This window comes from Chelonia mydas, chromosome 27 (genome assembly GCF_015237465.2).
Source record: "Chelonia mydas isolate rCheMyd1 chromosome 27, rCheMyd1.pri.v2, whole genome shotgun sequence".
Taxonomy (NCBI): domain Eukaryota; kingdom Metazoa; phylum Chordata; order Testudines; family Cheloniidae; genus Chelonia; species Chelonia mydas.
Window position 1 is genome coordinate 3,504,932 of NC_057860.1, and position 12,181 is coordinate 3,517,112.

Genomic DNA, 12,181 nt, shown 5'->3' on the forward strand with positions numbered 1-12,181 from the left:
CTTTCCTCACCACCTGCTGAGCAGATGGGAGCCTAGTGCCCCTGCTGTGCCAAGCCTGCCCAAGGGTAACCAGAGGGGGGAGGAGACCCTGGCTGCAGACAGGAGCTCAAAGGCCTAGGGAGTAACAGTGTCAATACTTCCCTCCTTCCCCAAGGGCCCATCCCTGCTCTGTAAGCAGGCCAAAGTCCAGTCCTGCCCCTCAGGGATGGGAGCAGAGCAGTTACTGAGCACCAGCCTGGGCTTTAGCTGTTCAAGGCAGGGTAAGAGCAGACTGCACCAAGCCAGGGCCAGTCACTGTGTCCCCTTTGCCACATGGGGACCCACTAGCGTTTAGCCTGCTGGCTGCTCAGTCCCCATCCCACAGCCAGGAGCTGGGCTGGGGGGTTCTAGGCTCCTTGATCTGTAACCTAAGGGGGAGTGAGGGTTCCCAGCTGCTGGCAGGTGCAGAGGCTGCTTTCCCCTGGTCATATCCCTCCCTCCAACAGCCAGAGTCTGAGGGGAAGTAACTCAGCCAGCACAGAGCTTTATTAGAGAAAAGGTGAGGGGGCCAGTGCCCAGCACACAGGGTTCAGGCCCCCGGTTACTTCCAGAGCTTCTTGATTGACATGTTCTTCTCGCTGTCCTTCTGCATCACCTGCATGGGGGAGGAGAAAGGGAAGGGTTAGGCCCTGCATCCAGCACTCAGGCCTTGAGTGAAGTCACCTGCATGCGTCCTCAGCCACTGTCCTGAGGCAGGACCCAGCACTCCAGCTTAAGGCACCATAGCACTGCACTGCCTAGGCCACAGCCCCCTTGGCATTCACCAAAGGCAGGGCAATGACAGTAGCAGTAAAAGCCCATCCCCCAAAGTGCACAGCTCAGGGAAGGAATCAGCTACTGGGGAGCTGGGAAGCACATTGCCCCAGCACAGCTGCAAAGGCCAGCACACTACAGCAGCAGGGTCTCTGTGCAGCAGGGAGGCCCCAGGGGTTGCCCCTAAAGCCAGTTAACTCCCCTCTCAGCTGCTCTCACTTCACACTGAGCGACTCAGCCACAGGCTGATCCCTTCTTGAGCAGCCAGCAACAGAACTGGGAGCCCAGGATCTGCCAGAGGGAGCAGCTTGGGACACGGCCAGCACCTGGCCCAACACTGCAGAGGAAGGTGGGAGAAGCAGAGCCAGGGCAGGTGGCAGGAGGGTTTCAGCCTTTCCACTCTGATTTTACCACTTGAGTCATGCTGGTACCTGTGGAGCTCACGGCCAAAGGGGCATGGGGTAAAAGTTCCTCACGGGGTTTTATTGGGGGCTCTTGTTTTGGCTGCATGGGGACAAGCGCATGAGCAGCCCTCCATCTACCTTTGGGGGACCCCTCATTTCTTTGCATTCCTTTAGCCTGTCTTTCCCCACACCTCTCTTTTGGGGTGTCCCACTTCTCCAGCAGGGGGCTGGCAGGCCAGCCATTGCCAGCTGGACCAGGGGCACGGCCAGCAGCTCTGAAGGAACGGAAGAGCCTGCAATTGGTCCCTTAAAGTGCACTGAAGCCACCTCCCCCACCCGCTGCTGGGGCAGAGCAAGGGGGATTTTACCTTGGCTACAGCCATTTCAAAATCTTCCTGTGTAACATGCACCCTCCGCTCCCTCAGGGCGTACATGCCGGCTTCCGTGCACACCCCCTGCAAGGGACCAAGAGCAAGGAAAAACAGTCACTCCCCTTTCTGCACAGTGTCCCACCCCCGCCCAGCCGCCCCGGACACACCCGCCTAGCCACACACTGCAGCCATCTTCTCACACGGGGAGAGCAGTTCCCTGGTAGAGGGGCAGGGTGTGACGGAGGAGTCCTGTATGTCTCCTGCCAATCTGCATCCCTCCAGGGGAACGCAGTGAGCTCAGCACTTCCTGAAAGGGCCCCAGCCTGCCCCAGGAACATGCAAGGAGCAGGCACGTGGCAGCTCAATGGAAGCCTGTCCTGGCTCAAAACACGCTCCAGAGCCCCGAGCTCCAGCCAGAGCTAATCAGGGGCAGCTGCTCCCTGTCCCACATGCTGCCCCTGCACCAGTCTGTAGAGCTCCAGGCCCAGCTACTCACCTTCACCTCGGCCCCAGACGCTCCTGGCATCAGCTCCGCAATTTTACGCAGATTTATCCCCCGTGTCAGGTTCATTTTCCGAGAGTGGATCTTGAGAATGTCTAGGCGAGCCTGCAGAGAGAGCCCCAGCAAGGGGGGTAAGAGCCTAGGCGAGCCTGTGCGGAGAGCCCCAGCAAGGGGGGTGAAGGACAAGAAGGGGTCCAGCACCTGAGCGGTCAGCCAGGGCAAGGAACTGCCAGCACAGGGAGAACATCTGTGGGTCTAGGCTGGGACTCGGACCCTTTCAGTGCCATGACACTACAGAAGCAGAGTTCAACCCTTTGTCCCTGGCCCGCAGGCGAATGCACGCTGGGGATGGGGAGATGCCCTGCTGATAAATAGCACTGAGAACACAGAGAATGCACACCCAGGCCTGGGAGCCTGCAAGGGGCCTGCCACAGGGGAACGCCCCCATTACCTCTTCATTTGGAGGAGGGAACTCGATCTTCCTGTCGATGCGGCCTGGGCGCAGCAGAGCAGAGTCCAGGATGTCTATCCGGTTAGTGGCCATGATCACCTGCAGGGGAGGAGGCTGTCACTGTGCAAAGGAGCTGGGGTTTTATCCCGCAGTGAGAGGCAAGTGCCCCCCTCCCGCTGGGGCTCTGGGTGCCAGCCAAGCCACTGTCTGTGACCCTGCCAAGTCACCTGGCTCCCAGCTCAGAAACGGGGCAGCTGACTCCCCTCTTACCCTGAGCATGTGGGAGGGGCGCCAGCCTAGCCGTGTGGGGTAGACTCGCGGTGGGGCCGAGAAGTGGCCAGGAGGCCAGGGTCATGCTAGGCTCTACGCACCTTAATGTTCTTAGTGGCTTCGAAGCCGTCGAGCTGGTTGAGGAGCTCCAGCATGGTGCGCTGCACTTCGCTGTCCCCCCCGGAGCCGCCCTCCAAGCGCGAGGAGCCGATGGAGTCGATCTCGTCCATGAAGATAATGGAGGGAGCGTGTTCCCTGGCCATCACAAAGAGCTCCCGCACCATGCGAGCGCCTGAGAGCAAAGCAGAGGGGCCCCTGAACGCCCTGCCGTAGGACAGCGCGCGGCCCACCACAGCTCTGCAGCCCCAGGGCTGCGCCCCGGCCCCGTGCTCACTGCAGGGATGGAGAGTTCCTTCAACGCGCTGGTCAGCGCAGCCCCGGGGGCTGGGACCATGGCGCCCCCGAGGGTAAGAGCCTGGTCACAGGAACCAGGAGACCAGGCCCTGGCCCTCTGGACTTGGTTCCTGCGGGCACGGGCAAGAGGCATTCAGCGCAGGGCTTGGCTGCGGGCCATGAAAACAGGAGGGACTGATTTAAACCACCAAAGCCTGATTTAAATCACTGATTGCAATCTTGGTTTGTGTTTGTCCTGTAGCTATTTCCCTGCACCCAGGTTCATGCTCATTGGCTGGTATAACCATTACACAGCATCGCCTGGCCAACCCTTACCACCTTCCCTCGGCACTTGGTGCTGCTTTCTGCCAGCCAGGCCGACACACGAGCTCACAGCATGTTTTGTTTTCAGATTCTTGACTGTCACACTTTATGATGTTCGAAAACAGGAAACGATTCAGTTATTTACTAGCTAATTCTTTGACTTGGGATTGGGGTCAACCTGTATTTGGCTGGAAACTGGATTTTGATTAAATCTACAAAACCAGCATTTTAAAACTGTTTCAGTTCAATAAAACTAACTCAGATGCGCTGGAAAAAACATTCAGGTTGTCAAATGTGATTTGCATTTAAAACAGCTTGATTTATTACATAAAGGAAGCATTCACTGTAATGAGTGCACTGAGATACCTACGGCTTCCCTGCATCTTTAGGTGCCTGAACCCCTTTGGAAATCTGGCCCCACATCCTTCAAGGTTTTAGTTAGCAGAGCTCATCCTCCCACACCTGCCTGTTATTCACAGATTGGAAGGGGAAACAAGCTTCAAGCTTCCAACTCCCAGCTGCTCTCTCAATTTGGAATGAGCTAGTCCAGATGAAGGATTCTTTGCACCTGTTAGCTAATCTGAACCCCAAAAGCGTCTCTGCTCCCCCAGACGCTGGAAATACCGACACTTGGAAAGATGTAAATAACCAGCCTTCGCTCCATTGTAAGGACTGATAGTAAGATGGGTAACATGACATTGGGACCTTTTGAAAGCTCATGGCATATTGGTTATTTAAATGTTAATAATTACACTCTTAGGCTTGAACACAGGCCAGAATAATTTCAACTTGAATTTTATAATTTCATGTTATTTTTAAAGAGAAAAATGTATTTAATTACAGCACCTACTCCCATTTTGTAGGGTTTTTTGTAACCATTGATTTTTATCCCCGCTGGGCCCAGCTCTTCAGAACAGGAACACCGGCCCCACAGCCACAGCTGTGACAGAGGCCACATCGCCCCCCATGCCCTGCTACCAGGCTTCGCAGAGGGACAGCTTGGGGATGGGGGGTTGAACTCATGTGTCTCCATCCTACCCCCACCCCACCGTGTTCCCACATCCACACTTACCCTCGCCAATAAACTTCTGCACTAGCTCAGAGCCCGAGACTCGGATGAAGGTGCAGTCAGTGTGATGAGCCACGGCCCTGGCAAGCAGGGTCTTCCCGGTGCCGGGAGGTCCGTACAGCAGCACCCCCTGCAACGGCCAGTGCAGTGTCATTAGCTGAGGGCGCTCAGTGCAGGAGCTACACTGCACAGCCTGGCACGGACATGGGCATTTGGTGCCACCTAGTGGGCAATTTACCCATAAACCCCATCCACGTCCCGGCAGGAGAGGGGGGCCCAACCAGCCGTCCAGGGCCACAATTCCTGGGTGCAGCAGGGAGTGGAACGCAGCTGCCAGAGCCATGCCCAGTGCCGCCAGAAGGGGGGGAGCCTGGCTTTGGACCGGTGGGGACGGACCAGGCCTGCGGTGCCCTCGGGGATTCGCGCCATGGGGGGCTGCTCAAGCTCTGCCTCCTCCAGCAAGGGCAGCAGGGGGCGCTGTGCTGCATTCCCTGAGGATCACCCCCTCCTCCACGTGGGCGAGGAGCTGCCACCCCCTGGGAAGGGCTGAGGCTAGAGGAGACTCGCACCCACTCTTGGCCCTGGCCCTGCTGCAGTTGCCAGCAGGGAGCTGTGCTGGGCTCTGGCAGGGAAAGGGTCTTGTTACAGCTGCTTTCCACTGGGAGCATTTACGTCCTTCGAGTAGCCATCCCTCTCCCCAGCTAGCATTGCAGGGGGGTCCTGCCAGTGGGTGCACAGGGCCTGAGTGCTGGGCCTCTCCTTTGGCAGGCACTGGGATCCCACCCACTCAGTGACTGGTACGTGAGTGGTTCCCTGCTCCCTCCTCCCACACGGCCAGAGAACCAGAGCAAGTCACGGGAGAGTAGGAACAAGACCAGCAAGTCACCAGCTGCTCCTTCGTCCCCATTACTGGGAGCTGGTAATGAATCTCCATGGGGTGGCGGGAACCATCCAGGGAAGGTAGAGGGCTCCCTTCTCCCTGCCAACCTAGCCCAGAAGCCCGACAGGGCACATGTGCAGAGCACCAGCACCCAGCAATGCAGAGCTGTTTTCTGCTCAGTTCTGAGCAGCAGATCTGAGATGCCCACGGCTGGCAGAGCCCCCTCCCCGCGGCAGGTGGCAGGGCACAGCTGGCTGAGTGCACTCTGCACATGCTGGGAGTCCTGCCCCAGAGCGCTTGCCTTGGGCTGGGCGATCCCCAGGGCCTCAAAGAGCTCCGGGTGTTTGACGGGCAGCTCGATTACTTCCTTGATCTCCTTGATCTGCTTGTCCAAGCCGCCAATCATCTCGTAGGTGGAGTCCGGGACCTTCTCCACCATCATCAGGGACACCAGCGGGTCCACTTTGTTGGGCAGGATTTTGTGGAGCGTGTAGCTGTCATTCCTCAGCGCCACGCGGCAGTTCGGGGTCACCTTTGGAGACAGACAGGTAGGAACTCACAGTGTGGCCTCCACTCACCTTCAGCACCAGCTGGCGGGAGCTGCCGCACTCGCAGCGCCCCAGCTTGGGCACCTCCCCAGCAAGAGCTGGGACTTGGGGCAGCTGCTGGGGCAGGGGCGGGGCCCACAGAACCCCCTGGGCGGGACAGCAGCAGCTGGTCAGAAGGGAGCATCAGCCTCTGCTGCCCCCAGCAGGCTGGTGAAGACAGGTACAAGGGAAGGCAGCTGCTGCCAAGCCGCCTCCCTCTGCCCCCAGCATTGGGAGCGCTGCTCCGAGGGCTGGGTTCACCAAGGGGTCTGGTACTCACATCATTGATGTCAATGTTTTTATCAACATCCACCACAAACTTTCCTTCTGGGTGAACCTGGAACAGAGAGAGCAGAGACCTGTGGGGTGGGGCTGGGGAAGCACACGCAGCTCTCCCCCTGCCCTGCCCCAGTGTGCGCGCACAGGCCTCCTCCCTGCCCCAGTGCGTGCGTACATGCCTCCTCCCGCCCAGCCCATGTGCAGGCTTCCCCCCAGCAGGCGTGCACAGCCCCCCCGCCCCACTCATCCCCAGCAGGCGTGCACAGCTCCCACAAACCTCCCAGTCAGCGCAGGAGAGCCAAGGCCCTGGGGCAGGTCCCACAGGGGGCCAGGACTCTGCGCGTCACTCAGTAACTGGCCCCCACACAGGTGGGTCTCGCTGCACAAGCAGAGTCTAAGCAGTCAGTTCTCGGGGCTGGGGCAGTCGCCCTGAATGGGCCCCTAGTGACCCCCTGGTGGTCTCCTGGGCCCAGCCCTGCTTCATTTTGAACACCACTGAGGGCCAGGCACATCAGGGTCCACATAGTCCTGCTCCTGAGGGCAGCAAGGCACAGCCTGTCGAGGGAGCGCCCCAGGTCTTCGGGCGAGGGTGGGGGGGGAAGAGCCCAGCAAGGTCCCCCGGGGCTTGGGGAGGGGCTGCTCCGGCTCAAGCCTTTTCTAATACCCCGTCCCGCCCACTGGGCCTCCTGCTCCTGGGAGACGGTTCCCCAGCCCAGCAGAACATGCTGGTGACCAACTTCTCCGCAGAGCCAGCTCCTTAGATTTAGCCCGTCCTTCCTAGTTACAGCCCCCCAGGCCATCTCGAATGGCTCTCCTCCCCGTCGGAGGGAGCGCCCGCCATCAGGTCTAGCACCCCCTTTCCTCCGGGGCCACTCCTCGGCGCTGGAAGGGGGACAGGTGGCTCCTTGCTGCCACATGGATTTGCAGTGTGCTGGCAGCCCTAGGGCAGTTCACCCTCCCCCTGGCCTGCTCCAGGGCAGTCCCCTGGAGCGCACGGACAAGGTCAGCTCCCAGACTACTGCACTGGGCAGCACAGCATGGGGAGGAGGTGACCAGGCCTCTGTGGAGAAAGAAGTGGTTCGGGATTATTTAGAAAAGCTGGACAAACACAAGTCCATGGGGCCTGATGCGTTGCATCCGAGAGTGCTAAAGGAGTTGGCGGATGTGATTGCAGAGCCATTGGCCATTACCTTTGAAAACTCATGGCGATCGGGGGAGGTCCCGGATGACTGGAAAAAGGCTAATGTAGTGCCCAGCTTTAAAAAAGGGAAGGAGGATGATCCTGGGACCTACAGGCCAGTCAGTCTCACCTCAGTCCCTGAAAAATCATGGAGCAGGTCCTCAAGGAATCAATTCTGAAGCACTTAGAGGAGAGGAAAGTGATCAGGAACAGTCAGCATGGATTCACCAAGGGCAAGTCATGCCTGACTAATCTAATTGCCTTCTATGACGAGATAACTGGCTCTGTGGATGAAGGGAAAGCAGTGGACGTGTTGTTCCTTGACTTTAGCAAAGCTTTTGACACCGTCTCCCACAGTATTCTTGCCAGCAAGTTAAAGAAGTATGGGGCTGGATGAATGGACTATAAGGTAGATAGAAAGCTGGCTAGATTGTCAACAAGTAGTGATCAATGGCTCCATGTCTAGTTGGCAGCCGGTATCAAGTGGAGTGCCCCAGGGGTCGGTCCTGGGGCCGGTTTTGTTCAAACTCAGCAAGTTTGCAGATGACACTAAACTGGGAGGAGAGGTAGATAAGCTGGAGGATAGGGATAGGATACAGAGGGACCTAGACAAATTGGAGGATTGCGCCAAAAGAAATCTGATGAGGTTCAACAAGGACAAGTGCAGAGTCCTGCACTTAGGACGGAAGAATCCGATGCACCTCTACAGACTAGGGACCGAATGGCTCGGCAGCAGTTCTGCAGAAAAGGACCTAGGGGTTACAGTGGACGAGAAGCTGGATATGAGTCAACAGTGTGCCCTTGTTCCCAAGAAGGCCAATGGCATTTTGGGATGTATAAGTAGGGGCATTGCCAGCAGATCGAGGGATGTGATCGTTCCCCTCTATTCGACATTGGTGAGGCCTCATCTGGAGTACTGTGTCCAGTTTTGGGCCCCACACTACAAGAAGGATGTGGAAAAATTGGAAAGAGTCCAGCGAAGGGCAACAAAAATGATTAGGGGACTGGAACACATGACTTATGAGGAGAGGCTGAGGGAACTGGGGACGTTTAGTCTTCAGAAGAGAAGAATGAGGGGGGATTTGATAGCTGCTTTCAGCTACCTGAAAGGGGGTTCCAAAGAGGATGGCTCTAGACTGTTCTCAGTGGTAGCAGATGACAGAACAAGGAGTAATGGTCTCAAGTTGCAGTGGGGGAGATTTAGGTTGGATATTAGGAAAAGCTTTTTCACTAGGAGGGTGGTGAAACACTGGAATGCGTTACCTAGGGAGGTGGTGGAATCTCCTTCCCTAGAAGTTTTTAAGGTCAGGCTTGACAAAGCCCTGGCTGGGATGATTTAATTGGGGATCGGTCCTGCTTTGAGCAGGGGGTTGGACTAGATGACCTCCTGAGGTCCCTTCCAACCCTGATATTCTATGATTCTGTTCCCAGGCTCATTTGGGGAGTGAGCCCACCAGCAGCCTGGGAAGGCCAGGAGAGCTACGGTCCCCAGTCAGGGAGTAGAGCAGCGCTGCCCTGAGCTCATGAGCCTGGCCACCCACCCACGAACCCCCATGCAGTGCCATCGAGGCCCTCAGCCAGCAGCTGGCACTGCTCGGCCCTAGGAAGCAGCACCCCAGCTCCGTACCTTGACAAGCACCTTCTTCTTATCCATGGCCCTCACCACCTCACCGACGTAGGAGCCCTGCTCCTGCAGCAGCTGCAGCTCTTCCCGCAGCAGGCGCACTGCAGCACAACAAAGAGACGTCAGCCCTGCCTGGCCACCAAGGAGCAAAGAGGCCAGCGGCTGTTCACAGGGCCCCCGCCCAGGGCCCAAGCAGAAAGGGCATTTCCAGGGCAGGGGTAACCAGCCACTTCCATTAACTCAGAGGGGGCAGGTGCTGCTAACTTCCCACATGCCCCAGCCCCTTGGGGACACAGCAGCCATGCTCCGGAGTCAGCGCCGGCTTCCTTCTCAGGCGGGGAATAACAGCTAGCACCCTGCCTTTGTATCCCCGGGAGAGTGCGCCTGGGAAACGGGCTGTCCAGCTTTCCCGCTGGGGTGGAAATGAAGAGGCTGTGACCACCAGGAACACAAGAGATCACCCAGCCGGTGAGATTTGCGTCCCTCCCTGGCAGAACATGGAACAATCCAACCCTCCCTGCAGGAGGCTGTTCTCATGGTACGCTCTGGCCACCCTTCGCATCCCACCCACCAGGCCGACCCCCTGGGTGGGATGTGGAAAACTTTCTTGTTTTCAAAGCACCAATTCAGGGGAGGCCGAGTGCGGGGACCGCGGACGAGGCCGGGGAAGGCCAGCGGGAGCCCTACCTTTGGCGTTCAGCTCGTTCCTCTGTGCTTGCAGGCGGCGGAGATTCTGGCTCTTTTCATTCACAATGAGCTTTGGGGAGAGAGGGAGAAGGGATAAAATCCACACGAGCCCAGGGGTCCCCCTGCACAACCGCCCCCACCACAGCGCCTCAGCTCAGGGTCGGCTCACTCCTGAACACAGGCTAACCGCCAGTCTAGCAGCTAGGAAATGCCCACGTGTGTCCGGTTGGCAATGCCCGGGCTCCTCCCTGGGGAGCGCTAGGCCATCGTTCTCGCCTCACGCCCGTCACTACGGCAGCCCTTGCACTGAGTCCTCCCTAGCGTCTCCAGTGTGAACCGCTCGGGAAAGCAGCTCGGCACTGGAAGGGGAGGGGACCCAGCTGTGAGCGTCTCTTACCACGTGGTCTGCACCCAAACCCAGGCTAATGGCCTCCCCTCTCCGTCAGGAACAAGGAACGTTTTGAAGGGGTTTGCTGGTCACTTTGTCCCTGCCACAGGAGTGGGGGTACCACCACCAACCTCAACACCCTGAAACCTGGGCAAGGGGCCTCTGTCTAGACAAACTGCTGCTGTGACGCCCCCTCCCCCAATCCGTTATCAGGCAGCCGCCACTCTGCTCCGAGGAACAACAGTCAAAACGGCCCCTTCTAGCCCTGCAGACCTGCCTTCTGTGGAGTCAGGCCAGCTGGCTTTGGAGACGCCTGCCACTGACAGCTAGCAACGCTGCTCTAGGAAAGCCCCACATCTGCCTACTAGTTCCTGGGTCCCAGCCTACACCTCCTGCTGGGAGCCCTCTGAGGCCCCAGCCCTACTGACAGAGATGCTGTCACAGAGCATGGACTAGAATCGCTTGGAAGAGGCTGCTGGTTCCCTCGGAGGTCCTGTGAGAAGAACTGCCCAGCAGAGATGGTAATACCCCTGCCGCAATCCAGAATGCGCATCCTCAGCACCATCAGCCTACTACCCCTCCGGCCACCCACTTAGAAGAAACGGTGCCCCAGCCCAGATCCCACTCCCTGTGGCCAGAGAGCCCCCAACATGCAGCTCACCTGCAGCTCCTCAATTTTGGACAGGTAGTACTGTCGGAGACCCGTCCCCCCTTTGCCTTCATCCATCTCCATCTGCAAAGAGAGCACGCATCAGGACATGTCCATCGGCCCAGGGAAGCCCCTCGGCGCCGAAGTGGAGGTGCTGCTCATTCTCTAGAGGAGCAGAGGCTGGGTGGCGACAGGTGGACCCATCCAAGAAGGGCGCCGTCCACAGGCCTGGCAGAACAGCCCCCTGAGCTGGCTGCCAGCTATAAACCAACCCAGAGCCTTTGCCTCTGCTCTCAGAGCCACAGCCCGGCTGGAGCTTGGGGCACCGCAAAGGCTTGATCTGAGGTGAAGGCGGCCCCAGGGCTCCCCAGAGACCCTCTGATCGGGTGGGGAGCATCCGAATGGCCCTCCAGGGACAGCTTCCGGCGCAGGCAGGCTCAGCCCGCTCCACAGGCCCCTTCCAAAGGGTAGGAGGCAGCCCCAGAGTAACTAACATCTGCAGCCACCAGGCTCCAAGGAGACCCAGGTCCACAAGGCTGGTGCAGGCCGGGGCTCTGGTCGCTTCCGTGGAGCCCCCCCAAACTCTCAGGGGACCCGGCTGCTCCAGTCACAGGCAAAGAATCCAAAGAGGACAGGAGCTGGTGGGTGGGAGAACCTGTGTGGCCAGCCCTGGTGCTCCAGCCCCACCGCCCGGGGGGCATCCCTGGCAGCAGGCACTGAGATCCAGGGCAGCCCACCCAAGGGGGCTGGACCCCCCTCTTCCTCCCCATCCCCCCTCTTCCTCCCCCCCATCTCCCCCCCTCTTCCTCCCTCGCCCACCACTCCCCTCCCCCTTTCTCCCCCCTCCCCCTTCCTCCTCCTTCCCCTCCCCCACCCCCTCCTATCCCTCTCCCTCCCTCCCTCCCTCCCTCCCTCCCTTCCCCACTCCCCCCAGTCACCGACCCCCCCGCCTCCTCCCGGCCCCATCCCAGCCCCGGCCTGACTCAGCAGAACCGGGACCCCAGCTCCACGGAGCTGCCCCCAGGGCAGGACGAGCCCCCACGGCCCCTTCCTCCCGGCCGCTCCCTCAGCCCCCCGGGGTCTCTCACCTGCTCCGGCCCGTCCACCGCCATCTTCTCCGCCGGCATCTGAGCGCCGTGACCAAGTCAGGGAACTGACGCGTACTGCGCAGGCGTAGAGAGACAAGCGGAGCTGTCTGCCCACATCCAAGATGGCTGCCGCCTCGACCCCCTTCCCCGTGCGCACGCGCAAGAAGAGCGTAGTCGTCATTTCCTTTCTCTGACTATGAACACTCAAAAAACCCAAGTCGCTTCCGGGCTCAAATGACCACA

At 59.1% G+C, this 12,181-nt stretch overlaps 1 protein-coding gene across 1 annotated transcript; it reads right to left on the reverse strand.

The window, feature by feature from the left end:
* Window positions 1-507: 507 nt before the first annotated feature.
* Window positions 508-12,112, reverse strand: PSMC5 (proteasome 26S subunit, ATPase 5). Its single transcript, XM_037887180.2, has 12 exons — window positions 11,939-12,112; window positions 10,863-10,934; window positions 9,814-9,883; window positions 9,130-9,227; window positions 6,324-6,380; window positions 5,758-5,988; window positions 4,580-4,706; window positions 2,892-3,082; window positions 2,521-2,619; window positions 2,064-2,174; window positions 1,565-1,651; window positions 508-634 (listed from the first exon to the last, which is right to left on the reverse strand). The coding sequence occupies exons 1-12, from the start codon at window positions 11,975-11,977 to the stop codon at window positions 581-583; spliced, it is 1,236 nt and encodes a 411-aa protein (XP_037743108.1). The 5' UTR covers window positions 11,978-12,112; the 3' UTR covers window positions 508-580.
* Window positions 12,113-12,181: the final 69 nt, after the last annotated feature.